The sequence below is a fragment of the Bos grunniens genome, chromosome 15, assembly GCF_055505025.1.
Source record: "Bos grunniens cultivar Pamir isolate PY7600 chromosome 15, Bosgru_T2T1.0, whole genome shotgun sequence".
In the NCBI taxonomy this organism is placed as follows: Eukaryota; Metazoa; Chordata; class Mammalia; order Artiodactyla; family Bovidae; genus Bos; species Bos grunniens.
Genome location: NC_141179.1, coordinates 83,531,306 through 83,556,571, shown reverse-complemented (window position 1 = coordinate 83,556,571; position 25,266 = coordinate 83,531,306). Strand labels below are relative to the sequence as shown.

General features: G+C 39.5%; 2 protein-coding genes across 2 annotated transcripts; both read left to right on the top strand.

Moving 5' to 3' along the window:
- The first annotated feature begins 509 nt into the window (after positions 1-509).
- LOC147358864 (olfactory receptor 5AN1-like) lies at positions 510-1,726 on the top strand. Its single transcript, XM_086342165.1, is given in 1 exon segment — positions 510-1,726. A coding segment is annotated over 1 exon segment (939 nt). The 5' UTR covers positions 510-514; the 3' UTR covers positions 1,454-1,726.
- A 20,693-nt stretch (positions 1,727-22,419) lies between these two features.
- LOC147358863 (olfactory receptor 5AN1-like) lies at positions 22,420-23,361 on the top strand. The gene has a single exon (XM_086342164.1). It carries the CDS (start codon positions 22,423-22,425, stop codon positions 23,359-23,361), a length of 939 nt encoding a protein of 312 aa, XP_086198290.1. The 5' UTR covers positions 22,420-22,422.
- The last annotated feature ends 1,905 nt before the right edge of the window (positions 23,362-25,266 follow it).

Here is a 25,266-nt window from a genome sequence, read left to right as displayed (position 1 = left end):
ATATATTTGTCAAAAGATTGAGAGGTTATTATAAATGGAGTAACTTTCCTATGGATAAAAGAAGAAAATATGAAAATCTCTCTAGATGATCATCTAGGAGAAAAGCTACTTCAAATTTATCCTGAAATGATACCACATTATTATAAAGCAGCAGTTATACATTATTAGAGATCTTCAAAAAACCCAGCATTTTAATCAATGATCTCTTCCTTATATTAATAATCACAAGATTTCTATTGCTTTTTAAAAAAATTTTCAACTTTTTAAATATATCTTTTAATTATCATGAGATCTCATGAAATAATTGAGAACCTGAAGCACTGAGGAGGCACTTCCTGACAATCCAAGACGAAAAGCTGAGATCTTTTCTCCAGGGCAGCAGAGTGTTTCCTTTTATCCAGGGCTCAGTGGAGGAAAAGTATGGTGTATATGAGAATTGTGATGCTACAATCTCAATTGGTGAGCCTGCGATGCATTTTCTTGTCTCTTTTCTGATTTTAGGAGCATCAAACCAATGATTGGAGGAGGAAATATCACAGAGATCACTCATTTTATCCTGTTGGGATTCTCAGATTTTCCCAGAATCATAGTAGTGCTCTTTGTCGTATTCCTGTTGATATACATTTTGACCATGACTTGGAACCTGTCGCTCCTCATCTTAATAAGAATGGACTCCCACCTCCACACCCCCATGTATTTCTTTCTCAGTAACCTGTCCTTCATGGACATCTGCTACGTGACCTCCACAGCCCCCAAGATGCTCTACGACTTCTTCCAGGAGCGGCAAACTATCACCTTTGTGGCTTGTGCTGTTCAGTACTTTGTATTCTCCACCATGGGGTTGAGTGAGTCTTGCCTCATGACCGCCATGGCTTATGACTGATATGCCGCCATTTGTAACCCACTCCTCTATTCGTCAGTCATGTCGCCTGCTGTCTGTGGTCGGATGGTGCTGGGATCCTACTTGGCTGGACTCTCTGCTTCTATATCCCAATTGTGTGCTATGTTCCAGCTCCACTTCTGTGGGCCTAATGTCATCAACCACTTCTTCTGTGACCTGCCCCAGCTGTTACTTCTATCCTGCACTGACACTTTCTTTGTACAACTCTTGACTGCCATATTAACAATGATCTTTGGGATAATAAATGCCTTAGTTATCATGATATCCTATGTCTACATTGTCATCTCCATCATGAAGGTCACGACAGCAAGTGGCAGGTCCAAGGCTTTCAACACCTGTGCTTCCCACCTGACAGCAGTCACTCTCTTCTATACCTCAAGTATCTTTGTCTATTTAAGTTCCAGCTCTGGTGGTTCCTCCAGCTTTGACAGATTTGCATCAGTCTTCTATACGGTGGTGATTCCTATGTTGAATCCTTTGATTTACAGTCTGAGGAACAAAGAAATCAAAGATGCCTTGAAGAGGTTGCAAAAGAAGAGACGGTGTTGCTGAGGCCAGAGACTGAGATTTCTGACGGATTTGTCATGTTAGAATGACCTACCTTAACCCTCAATAATATTTATATGAATGGACTACAACAAAGTTCATTCTGCCTTTGACAAAGAAGACTTAATTTGACCCAGATAATATGCCAAAATGGACCAACAACTGAATCGAACTACACAGACACAGTATCTTTAAGTCCTAGAGACCCATTGTTTTATCCTCCATGTGGAGTGGCCTCATTATTTATTAATCTATTAACAATTATTCATGAAACGTCAAGGTTTAGAACCTGTTGCTTCTTTTCTACTTCTGAGATGGAACCCTGTTCCATCTCAGCCTTCTGACCCTAGAGGAGAGACACCTGGCTGAAGCCCCAGGAGTGGGTAAACCTTGTCCCCCAAATATTCTGACGCAGCATAATCCAGACGTGGTGGTCATCGACGTCCATTCTGTGTTTCTGGCCAGAATGAGAACGAACACACAGAGAGGGTGTGTCTTTGGACAGAAACAAGGTATACAGTTGGCCTAGTTGTGCCTTCTCGGAAGACTTGTCCGATACAACTAAGGTTTGAGTAATACCTTTTTCAGTGCTTTTTATCTGATAAGTTGTTGATCAGATTCTAGTTCCACAGTCTAAATAGGAGGACATGATTTGAACAATAAAGAGAGGTGGAATGAAGTGTGCGGCCCCTTCAGGGCTGTTAACTTATGATTCTGATGATGTAACATTTTGCTTCTAGCGTCCAGTGGGAATTTCTGACGGGGATGATGTTCAAAATCCATGTCACAGTCAGTAGCAATTTCTGATATTATGGAAGTCAAGCCCCTCTTTCCCTCCCTCAGTAGGTCTGGAAAATTTACCCCTGGTTGACATAGCTAGTGGGATCATCCTGTCAAAATAATTCCTGCTATTTCAAGCATCCGAACATATTTGAGGTGATGAGTGAGAATTCATGGCAATAATAAAGTCACCAAATATTCAATGTTGCAGAATAAGAGCCAATATGGAAAAACCAATATACATTCCTTTCTATTGTCTGTGTTCAACATGTCACATCTGAGAAATTTATGGTTGTATGCAGGCAATATAATCACCAAGATGGAATGGCTAGAAGTACTTTAATGCTGATATTTTCCTGCAAACCTCAAACCTCAAGGGGCAAGAAAGGAAATAGTTTGTGGGATAAGCAGGGTTATCAGCTGTAGCCAATTTTTGTCTTCAGAAGCAGGATGTACATTTGTGGTCCCATGGTCTGGTTAAAAAGAAAAACAAGGTGCTATCCTGACTGTTGACTTTCCAGATCTCCCAGACTTGAACCAACTACTTAAATTGTATCATTAATTTATATTTTATCCTTAGAGAGTCATTGGATTTTTTTGTTGTTGTTCTTGTTGTTTTGTTTTAATTTATTTATTTTAACTGGAGGCTAATTATTTTACAATATTGTAGTGGTTTTGCCATACGTTGACTTGAATCAGCCATGGGTGGACATGTATCCCCTCCCTGAACCCCCCTCTACCCTCCCTTCCCATCCCATCTCTCAGGGTTATCCCAGTGCACCAGCCCTGAGCACCCTGTCTCATGCATTGAACCTGGACTGATGATCTGTTTCACATAGTCATTGGATTCTTAATGCTGTTTTAGGGTGTCAATGCCAATGGTCCCATGAATTATCCTACTTAATTAACAACTGTAAATGAAGAAGTATTTGAAGCTCTTGTACAATTCTCTGTTACTTAACACATGAATACGACTGAGAGAAGGGGAACTGTTGAACTTTTGCTAGAGTATAATTAGGGCTACCCCATGCCAATGAAATGGTGCAATATAAATAAAGGATATGTGCCCACTTCATCCCCATCCAAACATAGGTACATTTCCTTAAGCACTGCTCTGTAAAAATGTATAGGAGTGTATGCAAAATCTGTTTCTAAAAGTCACTGAAGTCTTCACTGGAAGATAGACATCTGCTACATGTTGACAATACAGTGTTGATTATAGTCACTATGCTGTGCCTTAGACCTCCAGAACTTATTCATCCTCCAATTGCAAGTCTGTGCCCTCTAAATTCACCTCTTCAGTTCCCCTGCTCCTATCGAAGCTGAACATTTTTCCATTGTTTGTATGCACCTTGTCTTCATCATCGGATCATCTGTTGATGAACACTTAGCTTGTTTCCATATTTTGGCTTTGTGATTAATGTGGCAATAAATATGGAAGCACATATTTTTTGATATCCTACTTTTATTTCCATTGGATATATACCCATAAGTGGGATTTCTGGATCATATGGTAGATCTATTCTTAATTTTTGAGGAATCTCCATAATGTTTTCTGTAGCAGCTGAGCTCATTTGTGTATCCCCACCCTTAGTGTACAAGCATTCTCTTATTGCCACTTCCTTACCAACACCTGTGCTCTCCCTTTTTCTTACTGATTGCCATTCTAACAGCTGTGAAGTGATGTATCATTGTGGCTTTAATTTACGTTTCCCTGATGATTAGTGATTTGAATACAAAGAGAACCAAACTGAGCATATCACAAATAAAATGTCAAAAGGTAAAGACAAGGAGATAATCGTAAAAGCTGCAAGAGAAAAGCAACTTGTTACATACAAGAGAACGTCCTTAAGGCTATCAGTAGCTTTTTCACTGGAATGTTTCAGCCCAAAGGCAGTGGCACTATATACTCAAAGTGCTGAAAGAAAAACTTGCCAACCAACAGTGGTCTATCCGGATAAGTTGTCCTTCAGGATTGAAGGAACGATAGATAGTTTTCCAGAAAAAGGAATCTGATTATTTAACACTGGATTGACTTTACAACAAATGTTAAAGGGAGTTTTTCAAGCAGAAACAAAAGGTCACTAATTAGCAATGCAAAACATATAAAAACCTAAATCTCTCTGGTAGGAGTCAATAATGTGGAATTCTGAATATGCTAGAGTAGCCATGCTGGTATGTCACTTATAAATCTGGTGTGAAGATAAAACTCAGAAGAGGAAAACATAACTAACACTCCAATTATTTGTTAATGGATATACAAGATAAAATAATGTAAATTATTACATCAAAAAAGTAAAATGTGAGAGAGCAAGGTAAAAACTCTTGTTGCATGCATTTGAATATTAAGTTTTTTTCCTGTTAAAACAGACTGTTTTAGGATAAGATCTTTAATGTAAGCCTCATGGTTAATACAAAGCCAATCTATAGTCAATTCACAGAAGATAAAGAGAAATGAATCTAAGCATACCACTACTCAAAATCAGCAAATTATAAAGAAAGCAGCAGAAGAAAGAAAGGAATTACAAACCAGTCAGAAAAATAAACAAAGTGGCAATAGCAAATTCACATCTGTCAATAAGAATTTAAATATAAATACTAAATTCTCCAATCGAACAGAATGAGTGGTGAACAGATATAAAAGTCGAGCCCAGCTATATGTACCTACAAGACACTCACTACAGCTTTAAGAACTGAAAGAAATTGAAATGCTCACTGCTGGGCATACACACTGAGGAAACCAGAAGGGAAAGAGACACGTGTACCCCAATGTTCATCGCAGCACTGTTTATAATAGCCAGGACATGGAAGCAACCTAGATGTCCATCAGCAGATGAATGGATAAGAAAGCTGTGGTACATATACACAATGGAGTATTACTCAGCCATTAAAAAGAATGCATTTGAATCAGTTCTAATGAGGTGGATGAAACTGGAGCCTATTATACAGAGTGAAGTAAGCCAGAAGGAAAAACACCAATACAGTATACTAACGCATATATATGGAATTTAGAAAGATGGTAATGATAACCCTGTATACGAGACAGCAAAAGAGACACTGATGTATAGAACAGTCTTATGGACTCTGTGGGAGAGGGAGAGGGTGGGAAGAAAAAAAAAAAAAAAGAAATTGAAATGGATTGAAAGTAAAGGGATGGAAAAAGTAATTCCATGTAAGTAAAATCCAAAATAGAGCAGGGTTAAGCTATACTCATCTCAGAAAAATTAGCCTTTAAGACAAAAAGTATTATAAGTGGCAAAGAAAGTCTTTATACAATGATAAAGAGATCATACCACAAAGGGATATAGCATTTGTAAATATATATAAACTCAGCATAGAATATGTAAATATACAAATAAAATATTAACAGACTTGAAGGAAGAAGCAGATAGCATTACAATAATAGTAAGGAAATTCAATATCCCACTTTTAACAATGGATAGATCTTCCAGACAAAATATCCATAATGAAACATAGGGATTGAGCTTCACATTGAAACAGAGATGTCTAAGTGACACAAAACATACGCACAAAGGAAGTAAATGCACTCTCGTTACAAGTGCATGTGAACCATCCTCTAAGATAGAGCATGCGTTAGGCCACAGAACAAGTCTCAGGAAATATAAGATTGAAAGGATATCAAACATCTTTTCCAGACACAAATGTGTAAAATTACAAATTAAATACAAAAAGAATACTGGAAAATTTGCAAATATGAGGAGGTTAAACAACATGCTACTGAACATCATGAGTCATGGAAGAAATCAAGTTCAGAATTTAAAAAAGTTTGGGACATCCCTGGTGGTCCAGCGGTTAAGAATCTGCCTTGCAATGCAGGGGACATGAGTTTGATCCCTGGTTAAGGATGTAAGATCACACATGCTGCACAAGAACTAAGCCTGCACACTCCAATGACTGAGCCCATACTCCACAGCTAGAGAGTCCGTGCAGCGCAATGAAAGATCCCACATATTTCAGATAAGACCCAATGCAGCCAAATAAATAAATAAATGAATATTTTTTAAAAAATGTCTTGAGACAAAGGAAGTAGAAATACAACATATAATTTATGAAATGTAGCAAAATCAGTTTTAAGAGGGAAATTCATAGCAATGAATGACTGCGTAAGTAAAGAGATCTTCCAAAGTGACTGTATCAGTTTACTTTCCACCAACAGTGCAAGAACGTTCCTGTTCTCCACACCCTCTCCAGCGTTTACTGTTTGTACACACCCTCTCCAGCGTTTACTGTTTGTACACACCCTCTCCAGCGTTTACTGTTTGTACACACCCTCTCCAGCGTTTACTGTTTGTACACACCCTCTCCAGCGTTTATTGTTTGTACACACCCTCTCCAGCGTTTACTGTTTGTAAACTTTTTGATGATGGCCATTCTTACCAGTGTGAGGTGATATCTCACTGTAGTTTTGATTTGCATTTCTCAAAATGCCAGCAAATATGGAAAACTCAGCAGTGGCCACAGGACTGGAAAAGGTCAGTTTGCATTCCAATCCCAAAGAAGGGCAATGCCAAAGAATGTTCAAACTACCGCACAATTGCACTCGTTTCACATGCTAGCAAGGTCATGCTCAAAGTCCTTCAAGCTAGGATTCAATAGAGTGTGAACCTAGAACTTCCAGATGTACAAGCTGGATTTAGAAAGGGCGGAGGAACCAGAGAGAAAATTGCAAACATCCGTTGAATCATAGAAAAAGCAAAGGAATTCCAGAAAAACATCTACTTCTGCTTCATTGACTGCGCTAAAGGCTTTGACTGTGTGGGTCATAACAACCTGTGGAAAATTCTTAAAGAGGTGGAATACCAGACCACCGTACTTGTGTCCTGAGAAACCTGTATGCAGGTCAACAAGCAACAGTTAGAACCAGGCATGAAACAACAGACTGGTTCAAAATTGAGGCAGGAGTATGTCAAGACTGTATATTGTCAGCCTGCTTATTTAATTTATATGCAGAGTACATCATACGAAATGCCATACTGGATGAAACACAAGCTGGAATCAAGATTGTCTCATGTTTTTAAATCTGTCTTAACAATCTGTTCAGTCTAAATGGTGAAATCATTGGTTTTTATCACAAGGGTATATAACAATTAACAAAGTGAAAGTGAAAGTGACTCAGTGTGTCTGACTCTTTGCCACCCCATGGACTATACAGTCTATGGAATTCTCCAGGGCAGAGTACTGGAGTGTGTGGGCGTTCCCTTCTCCAGGGGATCTTTCCAACCCAGGGATCAAGCCCAGGTCTCCCATACTGTGAACAGATTCTTTATCAGCTGAGCTACAAGGGAAGCCCAAGAATACAGGAGCGAGTAGCCTATCTCTTCTCCAGCATATCTTCCCAACCCAGGAATCGAACTGGGGTCTCCTACTGGGGTCCAGCCCCAGTGGATGCAGGTAATTCAAAGGGAAGACGGCTTCGGCGATCAAGATACGATAGAATTAAAGATAAAAAGAGTGATCAAATAAGGATAGCTCAGTGAGAAAATTCAGTGGAGAAAAGAGGCTGAATAACTTGGTTTACGTGGAAGGCTAACAAAATTCCACGATAAGGAATTTGCATCACCTACCTAGGCCGCAGGGGTCCTTCCATTCTTCCGAAGGAGAGGAGACACTAAGGTCTCCCCAGTCAGATCTTAGAAGCCCAGGCAAAATTAGTAGGCTTTACGAGCCTCCAGACTCCAGATGGGAATTCAGCCAGAAGGTGAGAGAAAGAACGACATTGGGAGACCAAGCTTTGGTGAACGAGGCCGGCACTTTATTTTCCAAAGTAGTTTTTATACCTTAAGTTGTGCATAGAGGATAATGGGGGAAGGGGTAGAGTCAGCAGTAAGCCAGGCTTTTTCCCCCGCAAACTTATCATATGCAAAAGTTTAGGTGAATTACATCATCTTCTGGCCAAGAGGCCTGTTAACATTTTATGATCCTTTCTTCAGAAAACTTATGTTTCTCTAAAGGTGATCATTCTAAAGTCAGGCGCCACCCTGCAAAAGCATTAGTTAAAGTTGCATTCCTACAGAGCAAAGAAGATGGCGGAGGAGTAGGACAGGGAGAACACTTTCTCCCCCACAAATTCATCAAAAGAGCATTTAAACATCGAGTAAATTCCACAAAACAACTTCTGAATGCCGGCAGAGGACATCAGGCACCCAGAAAAGCAATCCAACTCTTCGAAAGGAGGTAGGAAAAAATATAAAAGACAAAAAAAGAGACAAAAGAGGGAGGGACGGAGCTCCGTCCCAGGAAGGGAGTCTTAAAAAGAGAGAAGTTTCCAAACACCAGGAAACCTTCTCACTGCCGAATCTGTGCCGAGCTTTGGAAGCACAGAGGGCAACATAACAGGAAGAAAAAATAAATAAACAATTAAAACTCGAAGATTGCGAGTCCTACGGTAACTCCCCCAGTGGAGAAGCAGCGCAGACGCCTGCAGGCGCCATTAACAAGCGGGGGCTGGGCAGGGAGGCGCAGCGCAGGCTGCATCGCTTAGAGTAAGAATCTGGCCTGAATACCCTGAGCACTATCTGAGCAAAATAATTTGGGCTAACAAACCAGACTGTGGGATATCTACTACGCGAAAAGCCAGCCCCAACCTAAGACCGCCAGGCCCGCGCACGGAACAAAGAATTGAACAGAGATAGCCGGCTGCAGACCTTCCCCCTCCGGTGATAGGCAGCCAGAGCCGGAAGGGGGCAATCGCAGCCCCAGAGAGACATTATCTATAAAACTGTAAGCAGGCTTCTTTGCTAACTAAAACTTCTTGGGGGTCTGGATGGTTAACATCTGCCTAAGAAGGTGCGCCGGTTTTGCGCCCAGATAACCGAGTGGCGGGGAGACGATAAGTCACAGCATTGGCACTCGCCAAACACCTCATCACTTGAGCTGCTCGGACCTGGGAAGAGCACAATACTCAGGCCCAACTGAGTCTGCGCCTCTGAGGACTATCCGAGTGCCTGAACCTGAGCGGCTTGGACCTGGGAGGTACATGCAACCCAGGGCCAGCCTCGGATTGTTCCCGGCGGAACAACCTAGAGCCCGAGCAGTGTGGGCAGGGAGGCTACACGCGCAGTGAGCGGGGGCAGACCCAGTGTGGCTGAGGCACTGCGAGCGCACGCCAGTGTTATTTGCTTGCAGCATCCCTCCCTCCCTCCCCACAGCGCGACTGAACAAAGAGAAGAAATACAGTTCCACCCATCAGAACACTGACACAAGCTTCCCTAACCAGGAAACCTTGACAAGCCACCTGTACAAACCCACACACAGTGAGGAATAGCCACAATAAAGAGAACTCCACAAACTGCCAGAATACAGAAAGGACACCCCATACTCAGCAATTTAAACAAGATGAAGAGACAGAGGAATAGCCAGCAGATAAAGGAACAGGATAAATGCCCACCAAACCAAACAAAAGAGGAAGAGATAGGGAATCTACCTGATAAAGAATTCCGAATAATGATAGTGAAATTGATCCAAAATCTAGAAATTAAAATGGAATCACAGATAAATAGCTTGGAGACAAGGATTGAGAAGATGCAAGAAAGGTTTAACAAGGACCTAGAAGAAATAAAAAAGAGTCAATATACAATGAATAATGCAATAAATGAAATTAAAAACTCTCTGGAGGCAACAAATAGTAGAATAACAGAGGCAGAAGATAGGATTAGTGAATTAGAAGATAGAATGGTAGAAATAAATGAATCAGAGAGAATAAAAGAAAAACGAATTAAAAGAAATGAGGACAATCTCAGAGACCTCCAGGACAATATTAAACGCTACAACATTCGAATCATAGGGGTTCCAGAAGAAGAAGACAAAAAGAAAGACCATGAGAAAATACTTGAGGAGATAATAGTTGAAAACTTCCCTAAACTGGGGAAGGAAATAATCACCCAAGTCCAAGAAACCCAGAGAATCCCAAACAGGATAAACCCAAGGCGAAACACCCCAAGACACATATTACTCAAATTAACAAAGATCAAACACAAAGAACAAATATTAAAAGCAGCAAGGGAAAAACAACAAATAACACACAAGGGAATTCCCATTAGGATAACAGCTGATCTTTCAATAGAAACTCTTCAAGCCAGGAGGGAATGGCAAGACATACTTAAAATGATGAAAGAAAATAACCTACAGCCCAGATTATTGTACCCAGCAAGGATTTCATTCAAGTATGAAGGAGAAATCAAAAGCTTCTCAGATAAGCAAAAGCTGAGAGAATTCTGCACCACCAAACCAGCTCTACAACAAATACTAAAGGATATTCTCTAGACAGGAAACACAAAAATGGTGTATAAATTCGAACCCCAAACAATAAAGTAAATGGCAACGGGATCATACTTATCAGTAATTACCTTAAACGTAAATGGGTTGAATGCCCCAACCAAAAGACAAAGACTGGCTGAATGGATACAAAAACAAGACCCCTACATATGTTGTCTACAGGAGACCCACCTCAAAACAGGGGACACATACAGACTGAAAGTGAAGGGCTGGAAAAAGATTTTCCATGCAAATAGGGACCAAAAGAAAGCAGGAGTAGCAATACTCATATCAGATAAAATAGACTTTAAAACAAAGGCTGTGAAAAGAGACAAAGAAGGTCACTACATAATGATCAAAGGATCAATCCAAGAAGAAGATATAACAATTATAAATATATATGCACCCAACACGGGAGCACCGCAGTATGTAAGACAAATGCTAACAAGTATGAAAGGAGAAATTAACAATAACACAATAATAGTGGGAGACTTTAATACCCCACTCACACCTATGGATAGATCAACTAAACAGAAAATTAATAAGGAAACACAAACTTTAAACGATACAATAGACCAGTTAGACCTAATTGATATCTATAGGACATTTCATCCCAAAACAATGAATTTCACCTTTTTCTCAAACGCACATGGAACCTTCTCCAGGATAGATCACATCCTGGGCCATAAAGCTAGCCTTGGTAAATTCAAAAAAATAGAAATCATTCCAAGCATCTTTTCTGACCACAATGCAGTAAGATTAGATCTCAATTACAGGAGAAAAACTATTAAAAATTCCAACATATGGAGGCTGAACAACACGCTGCTGAATAACCAACAAATCACAGAAGAAATCAAAAAAGAAATCAAAATTTGCATAGAAACGAATGAAAATGAAAACACAACAACCCAAAACCTGTGGGACACAGTAAAAGCAGTCCTAAGGGGAAAGTTCATAGCAATACAGGCACACCTCAAGAAACAAGAAAAAAAGTCAAATAAATAACCTACAGAGCAAAGGTGTGTTGGGCTATAACAAGAAAAGAATTAACTCAAGGTCCAAGGTTACAAACATTAAAGCTATTACTTACATTCCTATACACCAATTATATTAATCAATACATTCCCAGGGACACAGTAGGTAAGGGATATGGAAACTTAGCAGCAAACATTGGCCCAACAAGTGAAAAACCCTTCACCAATACAATTTCTAATCAATCTTTTAACTGCTCAAAGGAATCTGTGTTTAGACAGTTTAGAACGTCTCATGCCTCTCACGGTTGGGAGGCTCTGAACAATCACATGTGGCCGGAAGAACCTATTCAGGCAGGCTAGAGGACTTCCAAAGGAGTTTGTAGGTTGAAACACTCTTGTCACACCCAGGAACTTTATTAACTGGAGCTGTAAGTTAACTCTTTTTCAGAGAAAGGGAGAGAAATGGTGGTGGGGGACAGCCCCGGGTAAAGTCAGAGGTGTAGGTGAGAGCACAAAGCAGTAAAGAAGTCAGACTCTGGTTTTTGAGGTAGATGCTCGAGAATTTTCAGGGGGACTCCTGAGGCTCGATCCTGCCTTTGTGTATGCCGAGCCTCCTTCTTCATGACCTTTGCCACGGGCGGAGTTCCTCACCTTGGCTCCCGGCAGTCTCCTGCATTCCAGACAGATTCCTTACCGACTGAGCTCTCAGGAAGCCAGAAGCGTCAGTGAGTAGTAGTAGAAGTGTTAGTTGCTCAGTTGTGTCTTTTTCTTTGCGACCCCGTGGGTTGTAGCCCACCAAGCTCCTCTGTCCATGGGATTCTCCAGGCAAGAATACTGGTGTGGATTGTCATTCCCTCCTCCAGAGGATTTTCCTGACCTAGGGATTGAACCCGGGTCTCCTGCATTGCACACAGATTCTTTACCATCTGAGCTTTACCATCCCTGACCCAGGGAGCCTGGGTCTCTATTATCAAGGGTTAAATCACATAATTAACTCACTACCCACCCATCTCTTTCTCCCTAGAAGTAAGATTAGGTGAAGAAGATGAAACTGAGAATGGGGCCTTCCTAAAATATCTCTATATCCCCAGGAATGACAGGATAGATGAGCTCCATTTCAAACAAACAACAACAACAACAAAAAACCCAAAAAGTTTGTGAAAATCATCTTAAGTAGATATTTTTAGTGACTGATTAGTAATTCAGCATATTTTGGAAAGAACTCCAATTTAGAACATATTAGTTATGCTTGCTATTTTCGGGGGGTGGGGAAGCTGCATCGTGCAGCAGGCAGGATCTAAGTTCCACAACCAGGGATGGAACCCATGCAGCATGCACTGGGAGCTCGATTCTTTACCACTGGACCCCAGGGAAATCCCCGTCACACCTACTATTAATAGAAGGCATGCTGCATACTACACACTCTAAATACTTTATGAGCGTTATCTAACTTGAATCTACCATCAGCCCTATATTATAGGTGATACTGCTAAATCTCAGATAGGTTAACTTGCTGGAGGTCACACCCTCATCAAGTAGAAGAGCTAAAATTCAACTCAGTTTGGCCAATACCAATGCCTGTGGCTGTAACCATGATAATTAGTTTTATTGTATTCCTTTTTGCTTAAATTTCTCATTTAGGCGTAGGAAATAATGCCATGTCCATCTCTCACGGTGTTGATTGAGTGAGGTTAGGTATTTGAGAAAATGTACGTATGTATATGGGCTTCCCAGGTAACGCTGAGTGAAGAGTGAAGTTGCTCAGTCTTGTCCGACTCTTTGCGACCCCATGGACTGTAGCCCACCAGGCGCCTCGATCCATGGAATTTTCTAGGCAAGAGTACTGGAGTGGGTTGCCATTTCTTTCTCCATAGTGGTAAAGAAACTGCCTGCAGGAGACATAAGAGACACAGGTCAATCCTTGGGTCAGGAAGATCCCCAGGAGGAGGGAATGGCCACCCACTCCAGTATTCTTGCCTGGAGGACCCCACAGACAGAGGAGCTTGGTGGGCTACTGTCCACTGGGTCGCAAAGAATAGGACACAACAGAAGCGACTTAGCATGCATATAGGTATGTGTATATCTGTAAAATGAAATTGCTTTGCAAACAGGAAAGTGTTCATATACATGTATTTTGTTGTGTTCAATGTATTTTTCCAGCTAACTGTGTCATCTTGGGGGAATTCCAGCTCCATATATTAAGATCCTCACTTGGAAATCATAGGTATAGGACTAGAGGATCACCATGTCCATTTTGGCTCATAGGACTCCAATTTCATGAAAGAAAAGCTATAATGATGAGATCATGTCAGGCCCAAGGGAGAGTGAGAACTGAATCAGAAAGGACATGATAACATAGGGCATGAAATTAGCAGGGACAAAAACTCCATGACAACCATGACTCTAGAGAGCAAGTACTTGGAGTTTTTGAGCCCTGATTATCTTCCCTCCCACCTCGCTCTGCCCTTAGTAACACATTTAAGAGGATTTTCAGTGCGGGCATCTCTCTGGCTGTGAGTGTATAATGGTTTAAAGGTTCCCATCTCAGAGAGCAATAGGACCCACCTGGACAATTCCTTTGGAAAAGAAATAGAAAATTTCAACCTTTGGCAAGAACTCTGTCTTTCTGGGTATCTGGGTGAAGGTGAGAGGGCAAAATTTAGAGAGGCTAGTAGACTGTGTGATGTCTCTATAGCCATGTGAAGCATCCAGTAGGACCTTTGCAGAAGAACTTTCATAGCCCCCAGAAGCTCCCATCTTTCTACTCGTCCCCCTTCTCAAGTCCATACCTTCCTCTTATGGCTTTTCCTCGAGTTTTCTTTCTCCTTTATACCACTTCTCTAACCTTCAGTGAAAAGATTAACCTGTCGTGTAAACATCAGGTATTGCTCTGGGGTGGCGGATGGATGTTGAGTTACAGTTCTGCAATATCTTAAGGATGGGATCTTGAACTTTGTTACCTTCTGATTTTTTTTTTTCCACCTGGAAAATGAGGGTAAAGGATCATCTAGAATAAAACAAGATAATGTCTATTAAACCTACTACCTTGTAAAAGTGAATTGTGTTGAATCAAAAATAATCATTTACTGAACTTCATGGGAATTAACTATGGTCTAAACACGTCTGACTTATTCTTGCCAAGAGCACTTCTAATTTAATTTGTTCCCTTGAGGATGTTTTCATAAATAATAATTGATTTGATATCCGCTTCAATATATCACTTTGAATCATTACTTTCTGTACAGGAAAGCCAAACTAATTACTCCATAATAATACGTCAGAACTACTTGTGTATAATTCCATGGCATTTTGAATTATACTTCACTAATTTTCCATTGTCATCTTTGGAGATCCTGGGGTTCTGAGGATGCTAGAGTGGGTGACACAGATATGAGAGGTGACCCTCTCCAAGCACATGTGTGTGTTAGTCACTCAGTCGTGTCTGACTCTTTAAGACCTCCATGGACTAGAGCCCCCAAGGCTCCTCTGTCTGTGGAATTCTCCAGACAAGAATACTGGAGTGGGTTGCCATTTCCTTCTCCACCAAACAGACGTAGTGGTTGTTTCACTGCCTCCTTTGAACCTTCTTACATCGTTCTTTATCCGGTGACATTCTTGGCTTTCTTAACCTGCACAAACTCGCAAGTGACCATGTCCTTAGTAGATCAGATTTGAAAAAGATTTTGCTACATATGTATGCCCACCCCTTATTTGCTTATGCTTTTTATGTTACAGGCCTTACCACATTGCCTCTTAAAAATATTTTGTGATTATATTTGCCATTTCATCAAGTGTATTTCAAAATTATTTTAGGTAAGTGAAATTTTCAGTCATAATCAACTTTCAAATTATTATAGTTTTTCTCTTATAGTTTCTGGTTCATTGTTCTACTTCAGAAGTTTCTTTTTCATCCCAAAATTATATAAAATCATATCTATTAATTTTGCTAATCCTTTAAAAGAACTGAAATATAATTGATTTACAATATTGTGTTAGTTTTAGGTATACAGCAAAGTGGTTCTGCTGTATACATACATGTAAATATATACACATTCATTTTCAGATTCTTTTCATTATAGATTATTACAAGATATTGAATATATTTCCCTGTGCTGTACAGTAAGTTCTTGTTATTTATCCATTTTATATATAGTACTGTATAGACATTAGTCCTAAACTCCTAATTTACGTCTCCCCAGTTACCCTGCTATCCCTCTGTTTGTATTCTATGAGTCTATTCCTCTTTTGTAGAGAAGTTCGTTTGTATCATTTTTTTAGATTCCACATATAAGTGATATCACATGATATCTGTCTTTATCTCTCTGACTTATTTCATTTCATATGATAATCTCTAGGTCTATCTATGTTGCTACAAATGGCATTATTTCATTCTTTCTAATGGCTGGGCAATATTTCATCGTATATGTGTACCACGTCTTCTTTTTCTTTCTTTAAAAAAGTTTAGCTTCTTTGTATTATTTTCCTTTCAGCCCTGACGCTCCCATGTCACTTTTGCACTGAGTAATGATTTATGTTCACATATTTTTAAAAGAAAATAATGGGAAGTTGTATTTCATTTTAAGATTTAGTTTCCAACCACTGAAACATTTCTCATTCTCTGAGTTCATTTGCATAGTTTAAAATTTTTTTTCATTTTGTTTTTAATTGGAGGATAACTATTTCACAATGTTGTGTTGATTTGTCCCATACATCAACATCAATCAGCCACAGGTCTACATATGTCCCCTTGTTCTTAAACATCCCTCCCACCTCCCTCCCATCCCACTCCTCTAAGTTGACACAGAGCACCAGTTTTGGGTTCCCTGTGTCATACAGCAAATTCCCACTTGCTATCTATTTTATATATGGTTATGTATATGTTTCAATGCTACTCTCTCAAATGATTCCACCTTCTCCCTCCTCCACTGTGTAATATTTTACTGCATTTATGTACCACATCTTCTTCATCCATTCCTCTATTAATGGGCATTTATACTGCTTTCATATCTTGGCTATTGTAACTGGTGCTGCTATGAACTTTGGAGTGTGTGTATCTTTTTGAATTAGAGTCTTCTCTGAATACATGCCCAGGAATGGGATTGTAAGATCATATATTGGCTGCAGCAATTTACAGTCCTACCCAACATTGTGGGGTGGTTCCCTTTTCTCCACATCTGTTCCAGCACTTATTATTTTAAAATGTTTTGATGATGGCCATTATGACTGAACAACAACAACAACATTCTGACCAGTGTGGGATGATTGTTCTGCAAAATATTTTACTTTTACTTTAGGGGCAAAGGATTCATTAATAGAAGAAGCCACTTGTTACATACAAATAATTTCAATTTTTATAGATTATCTGACTTAATGTCAATATACAGTCATTAAAAGAAAGGAAATAGAAACAATAGAGAGAGGTAACAGCGTACACATCACCAAATTGGGCCAGCAACCTACATCCAGAGGTGAACAGTGCTGGGAAGTCCCAAGTAATAGCAATCTGGAGTCTCTATTGGGAAAGGGTCCCAGGTGGTGCATCCATCCCAAGGGTGAGACTTCCAATTTCAGTTTGGGGGGCTCCTGTTTGCAATCCAAGGGTGCAAACTGATATCAGCAGTTTGTGTGCAAAAATGCAGCTTTGATTTCACTTTAACTTTTACAATGCTGTTTGTTTCACCTTGGGAAGCGTGATTTCTTGGACCCTGGGGGACTGGCCAGACCTCTAGGGGCTCAAGAATTCCAAGACCCACTCCCTTTTTAATCTAAAGTGCTACCTGACTTTCTGTGCTTGCAAGTGGGCACAGAATCCAGGCAGTGTCCAGGCAGGTCAGAAGCAGGTGAGAGGCCTGCTTCTGAAGTCTGAACAAGACTTCCTCCACCTAATTTCCCTAACAGGTGATACATCATTGCACTTTTATCTGCATTTTCTAATAAATAGCAATACGGAAAATCGTTTCATGTGCCTGTTGGCCATCTGTGTGTCTTCTTTGGAGAACTGTTTATTTGAGTCTTCTGCTCATTTTTTGATTGAGTTGTTTGGTCTTTTTGCTATTGAGTTTTATGAGCTGTCTTTATGTTTTGGAAACTAAGCCTTCGTTAGTTCCATCATTTGCAAATATTTTCTCTCAGTCTGTTGGCTGTCTTTTTGTTTTGTTTATGGTTTCCTTTGCTGTGCAAACACTTTTATGTGTCATTTATTTATTTTTGCTTTTGTTTCTTTTACCTTGGGAGACTGTTACTACCATTTATCAGTGAATGTTTGCCTCTGTTCTCTTGTAGGTGTTTTGTGGTGTCCTGTCTTATGTTTAATCACCAAGGTAGTTTTGTTTATTTTTATGTGTGGTGTGAGAGTATGGTCTAATTTTATTGATTTACATGTGGCTGTCCAGCTTTCCAAACACCACGTGCTAAAGAGGCTGTCTTTTCTCCATTATGTATCTTTGCCTCCTCTGTTGCAGACTAATTGACTGTGAGTGGATGGATTTATTTCTGGGTTCTTGATTCTGTTCCATTGATCCACGTGTCTGTTTTTTGCCAAAACCTGTGTATTTTTTTTTTAATTTTATTTTATTTTTAAACTTTACATAATTGTATTAGTTTTTGCCAAATATCAAAATGAATCCATCACAGGTATACATGTGCTCCCCATCCTGAACCCTCCTCTCTCCTCCCTCCCCATACCATCCCTCTGGGGTCTTTAGGGGTTTCTGTATAGAGTTTTAACTTATTTGCATGCAAAGACAATTTTACCTGTTCCCTTCCCACTTGGGTACATTTTATTTCTTTTCATTGTCTGACTTCTGTGGTAGGACTTCCAATACTATACTGAATAGTCTTGGTGAGAGTGGCCCTTCTTGTCTTGTTCCAGGATTTAGCCGAAAGGGTTTCAGTTTTTCACTGTTATGTGTTATATTGGCTGTGGATTTGTCATAAGCGGTATTATGCTGAAATATGCTCCCTCTATATCCATTTTGGTGAGAGTTTTTTTTTTATCATGTGAAATGGTGTTTATGATGTTGAATTTTATCAAATGCTTTTTCTGCATCCATTGAGATGCTGTGATTTTTGTCTTTTCTTTTGTAAATATGGTGTATCACACTGATTGATTTGCTTATGTTGAACCATCCTTGTGACCCTGGATGACTCCAACTTGATTGTAGTATATCATCCATTTTATATCTTGTTGGATTCAGTTTGGTAATATTTTGTTGAGGGTTTTTAGATCCATATTCATCAAGCTATTGGCTTGTAATTTTCTTTATTGTAGTGTCTTTGCTCTGTCCTTCACCATCTCTTGGAACCTGCTCAAACTGATGTCCATTGATTCTGTGATGTCATCCAACCATCTCATCCTCTGTCATCCCCTTCTCCTTCTGCCTTCAATCTTTCCCAGTGTCAGGGTCTTTTCTAATGTCAACTCTTCACTTTAGGTGGCCAAAGTATTTGGAGCTTCAGCTTCAGCATCAGTCCTTCCAATGAATATTCAGAATTGATTTTCTTTAAGATGGACTGGTTGGATCTCCTTGCAGTCCAAGGGACTCTCAAGAGTCTCCTCCAACACCACAGTTCCATAGCATCAATTCTTAGGCATTCAACGTTCTTTATGGTCCAACTCTCATATCCATACATGACTACTAGAAAAACCATAGCTTTGATTGACACATCTTTATCAGTAATGCCTCTACTTTTTCATACACTTGTCTAGGTTTGTCATAGCTTTTCTTCCAAGGAGCAAGTGTCTTTTAATTTCATGGCACAGTCACCATCTGCAGTGATTTTGGAGCCCAAGAAAATAAAATCTTTCACTGTTTCCATTCTTTCCTCATCTACTTGCCATGAAGTGATGGAACCAGATGCCATGATCTTAGTTTTTTGAATGCTGAGTTTTATGCCAGCTTTTTCACTCTCCTCTTTCACTTTCATCAAGAGGCTCTTCAGTTCCTCTTAGCTTTCTGCTATAAAGGTGGTGTCATATGCATATCTGAGGTTATTGATATTTCTTCTGGCAATCATGATTCCAGCTTAAGCTTCATCCAGTCTGGCATTTTGCATGATGTACTCTGCATATAAGTTAAATAAACAGGGTGCCAATGTATATTCTTGACGTACTTCTATTTTAATTTTGAACGAGTCCATGTTCCATATCCAGTTCTATTTCTTCTTGACCTCCATACAGGTTTCTCAGGTAGCAGGTAAGGTGGTCTGGTATTCCCATCTCTTTAAGAATTTCCCACAGTTTATTGTGCTTTATACAGTCAAAGGCTTTAGCATAGTCAGTGAAGCAGAAGTAGATGTTTTTCTGGAATTCTCTTGCTTTTTCTGTGATCTAGTGGATGCTGGAAGTTTGATCTTTGTTTGATAAGAGTATTTTTAAAATTATGAATAGATGCTATATTTTGTCAAATGCGTTTTCTGCATCTGTTGAGAGGATCACATGATTTTTATCCATTTGTTTGTTAATATGGCATATTACATTAATTGATTTGTGTGTGTTAAGCTATTCTTGTGACCCTGGAATAAATCCAAGTTGATCATAGTGTTTGATTCTTTCATAAATTGTTGGATTCTGTTTGTCAATATTTGTTGAGAATTTTTGCATCCTTGTTCATCAAAGGTATTGGCCTGTATTTTAATTTTTTATTTTTCTAAAGTCTTTGCCTGATTTTGGCTTTAGGGTAATAGTGACCTTATAGAATGAATTTGAGAGTGTTCTCCCCAATTCAGTTATTTGTAATAGCTTAGGAAAGATGGTTATTAGTTTTTCTTTATATGTGGATAGAATTCCCCTCTGATGCTCTCTGGTCTGGGACTTTGGTGGGAGTTTTCTTACAAATTCGATGTCACTACTGGTGATCAGTTTGCTCAAATTGTCTATTTCTTTTTGACTCAGTCTTCCAGGTTATACGTTTCTCAAAATTTTCATTTCTTCTAGGCTGTCCAATTTGTTGGTGTATAACTTCACAGTATTTGCTTATGATTTTTTTTATATCTCTGTAGGATTGGTTTTTATTGCTAGTCCTCAAGATATGACTGAGTGACTGAACAACAAACATACGCATGAGTTCCACACCAAGAGGGCATTGCAGGTCAAATTTGCTTATAAATCTAGCAAAATAAGCCTAGGTACCCAACTAACATAATCAGCTATGTAGTATGGTACTTTTAGATGTTTATAACACTTTTCACACAAATAATACATGAAAGACAAACACATACACAAAAAAGCATTTTTAATCTTACAATATAGTAACTTGAAAAGTACCATAGTCTACCAGCTACATTACTGCTGGCTCTATGCTTGCTTTCAGACACTGTGGGCTTAAAATAAAGATATTATACTACTGTACCCTACACAGTATTGTATCGTAAAGTACACAGAAGCCCACTTGTAGAAGATGGAAGCATGTGACAGTGTATGCCAGATACGTGAACTAACTTACCTGATTAGACATGCAAATGAATGTTTGCATCTTTGAAGGTTTGCAACTGGAAGGTTTATATATAAGGGATTTACTTTATTTCTCCTCTTTCATTTGCTATTTTGTTTAGTTGGGTCCTCTCTCTTTTCTTCTTGGTGATCCTGGTTAAAGGTTTGTCATTTTTGTTTATCTTTCCAAAAACTGGTTCTTGGTTTTATTGGTCTTTTCTATTTTTTTCTACTATTTCTTATGTGATCTTTATTATTTCATTCCTTCTGCTGACTTTAGGCTTTATTCTTCTATTTCTAATTCTTTTAGGTGGTACATTAGGTTTTTCCTTTTTCCTAAAGAAGGCCTATATCTCTATGAAGTTCTCACTTAATGCTTTTGGTGCATCCCATAGATTTTGAAAAGCTGTATTGCCATTGTCATTTGTCTTGAGGTAATTTCTGGCTTCCTCTTAGGTTTTGTGACTGACACATTTTTTATTGAGGTATAGTTGATGTGCAATATTATATAAACTTCAAGTGTACAATGTGGTGATTCACAATTTTTGAAGGTTATAGTCAGTCCATAATCATTATAGAATATTGGTTATACTCTATGTATCCCTGTGGTTTGTTTGTTTTATGAACAGCGGTCTGTGCCTCTTCACTCCACCCCTTGGCCTTGCCCCCACTCGCTTCCCTCTCCCAGCCAGCAACTCTCAGCTTGTTCTCTGTAACTGTTATTCTGTCTTTTTATTATTTTTATTCATTTTCTTTATTTTTTAGATTCCACATGTAAATGATATTATATATTATTTGTCTTTCTCTCTCTGGCTTATTTCACTAAGTGTAATACTCTCCAAGTTCATTTACAGTTTTGAAAATAAGCATATCTTCTGGGTCCCACCAAAATATCCAATTTATAAATCGTGATATAAGTTTCCAGCTTTTTAGGAGCTGCCGTGTTAAATATACTTTTAAAAGTTTTACAAGTTATCTTGTGAGTAAAAGAGGAAAGTTTAAAAAATCTCTCCAGATGGCCATCTGGGAGAGAATAGCTATTTCAAACTTATGCTGAATGAGGCACTTATGCTTTGTTATTATAAAGCAGCAGTTATACATTGAGTTATCAGAGGTCTCTTAAAAACCCGGTATTTTAACCAATGATCTCTTATTTACATCTAGCAATCACAGAATTTCTGGTTTACTTCAAAGTTTTTTTTTATTCGAATTTTTAAAAAGTAATCTATTTTTTTAATTGGAAGCTAATTACTTTACAATAGTGTAGTGGCTTTTCAGCTTTTTAAATATGTCTTTTAATGTTCATGAGATCTACCTCATGAGATAATTGAGAACCTGAAACACCGAGACGTTACTTCTGGACAAGATGAAAGGCTGACGTCTTTCCAAGGACAGTAAAGCATTTCCCCTTTTCCAGGGATCAAAGGGGGGAAATATGAGATTTGTGATACTACCATCTCACCCGACTCAGCAGTGCATCCTCTCTTCTCTCTTCGAATTTTAAGAGCATCAAACCAATGATTAGGAGAGAAAATATCACAGAGATCACTCATTTTATCCTGTTGGGATTCTCAGATTTTCCTAGAATCATAGTAGTGCTCTTTGTCGTATTCCTGGTGATATACATTTTGACCCTGACTTGGAACCTGTTGCTTCTCATCTTAATAAGAATGGACTCCCACCTCCACACCCCCATGTACTTCTTTCTCAGTAATCTGTCCTTCATGGACATCTGCTACGTGACCTCCACAGCCCCCAAAATGCTCCACGACTTCTTCCAGGAGCGGCAAATTATCACCTATGTGGATTGTGTTATTCAGAATTTCGTATTCTCCACCATGGGGCTGAGTGAGTCTTGCCTCATGACCGCCATGGCTTATGACCGATATGCCGCCATTTGTAACCCACTCCTCTATTCATCAATCATGTCACCTGCTCTCTGTGGTCGGATGGTTCTGGGATCCTACTTGGCTGGACTCTCTGCTTCTGTATTCCAATTGTGTGCCATGCTCCAGCTCCACTTCTGTGGGCCTAATGTCATCAACCACTTTTTCTGTGACATGCCCCAGCTGTTACTTCTATCCTGCACTGACACTTTTTTTGTACAACTCTTTACTGCTTTATTGACAATGATCTTTGGGGTAATAAATGTTTCTGTTATCATGATATCCTATGTCTACATTGTCATCTCCATCATGAAGATCACGACCTCTAGTGGCAGGTCCAAGGCTTTCAACACCTGTGCTTCCCACCTGACAGCAGTCACTCTCTTTTATACCTCAGGTATGTTTGTCTATTTGAGTTCCAGCTCTGGTGGTTCCTCCAGCTTTGACAGATTTGCGTCATTCTTCTACACTGTGTTGATTCCCATGTTGAATCCCTTGATATACAGTCTGAGGAACCAAGAAATCAAAGATGCCTTGAGAAGGTTGCAAAAGAAGAGTAGGTATTGCTGAGGCCACAGATTCTGAGATTTCAGATGGATTTTTCCTATCAGAGTCACCTTACACAATAACATTCTTATGAATGAAGTATAACAAAAGTCATACTGCTTTTGGACCAAGAAAGCTTAATTTGACACATAATATCCCCAAATGGATCAACAGTTGGATCATGCTACACAAACAGTATTTTTACATCCTAGGGCCTCATTACTTTCTGCCTACATTAAGTGAGGCCTCCTCATCTATTGATACATCCACAAGTATTTGTGAAACGCTGGAGTTTAGTGCCTTGTTTCTTCTTTTTTGCTTCTGAGAGGGAGCCCTGTTCCATCTCGGGCTTCTGACCCTGAAGAAGGGATAGCTGACAGAGGCCTCAGGAATGTTTAAACCTCATCTCCCAGATATTCTGATGCAATTCTGTGGTGGTGGCCAGTGTTTGTTCTGTGTTTCTGATGAGAATGTATGCAGAGAGGGAACATACCTTTGGGCAGAAACAAGATGTACTATTGGCCTGATTGGGCTTCCCTGGTGACTCAGCTGGTGAAGAGTCTGCCTGCAGTGTGGGAAACATGGTTTCGATCCCTGTTTTGGGAAGATCCCCTGGAGAAGGGAAAGGCTACCCACTCCAGTATCCTGGCCTGGAGAAGTCCATGGACTCTATAGTCCATGGGGGGTCACAAAGAGTCAGACACAACTGAGCGACTTTCACTTCACTTCACTTCACTTCATTGGCCTGATTGTGCCTCCTGGAAAGACGAATATGACATAGCTTATGTTTGTGTAAGTCCTTCTCAGGGACAATTACCTAATAGTTTGGGAGTTTATCCTGAGCTCCACCACTCTAATAAGGCAGAGGTGATGTGAATTATAGAGAGGAAAGGAATGAAGCATGTGTTCTCTTCAGTGCCATTTACTCATGAGTTCCATGATGTAATTTCTTGCCTGTAGTGTAGAATGGGGAGTTCTCATGGGGATGATATTAAAAATCTATGTCACAGTCAATAGAGATTTCTGATATTGTAGGACTCAAATCTCTCTCTCCCATTAAATTCGGAAAATTCACCCTAGATTGCAGGCTTCCCAGGTGGTGCTAGTGATAAAGAATCTGCCTGCCAATGCAGGAAATGCAAGAGACACACATGTGATCCCTGGGTTTGCAAGATCCCTTGGAGTAGGAAATGGCAACCCACTTCAGTATACTTGCCTGGAAAAATCACATGAGCAGAGGAGCCTGGTGGGCTACAGTGCATGGGACTGCAGAATCAGATGCAGCTGAGCACACCCTTGTTGGACATAGACATTGTGATCATGCTACCAAATAATTTCTGCTATTTCAAGCATCTAAACATGTTTAATGTGATGAGAATTGTGTGAGAATCCATGGACATAATAAAGTTACTAAATATTTCATACTGTAGAGCAAGAACAAATATGAAAAGCTGGTATAAATTCTTTTCTTTTATCTGTGTTCAACATTTTATGTCCCAGAAACTTGTGGTTGTATGGTGTGATATAATGGTTGGAGTAGAATGGTTAGAGTTACTTTAATGCTGATATTTGCCAGGAAAACTTAAGGTGCAAAAGCGGAAATAGATTGAAGATAGGCAGGGTTCTTAACTCTGGCCAATTTTCATCTGCAGTAGGAGGATGTAAATTTGTGGTCCTTGTGATCCGTTTAAAAATAAGAACAAGATGTCTTCTGACTGTTGACTTGCCAGATTTCCCAGACTTCAACAAAGTGATATAAAGTACATATTACTCCCTGCAATAAGAAGCCCATGTCCCATAGTGAGAGAGTAGCCCCCACTCACGGCAACTAGAAAAAGCCCGAGTGCAGCAACGAAGATCCAGAACAGCCAAATACATAAATTCCTAAAAAATAAAAAAAAAATTACAATTCACTGAGTTTTGACAAAT

What these genes read in the sequence shown, in the direction of transcription:
- LOC147358863 (XM_086342164.1), top strand. Translation starts at nt 22,423, where the DNA reads ATGATTAGGAGAGAAAATATCACAGAGATCACTCATTTTATCCTGTTG.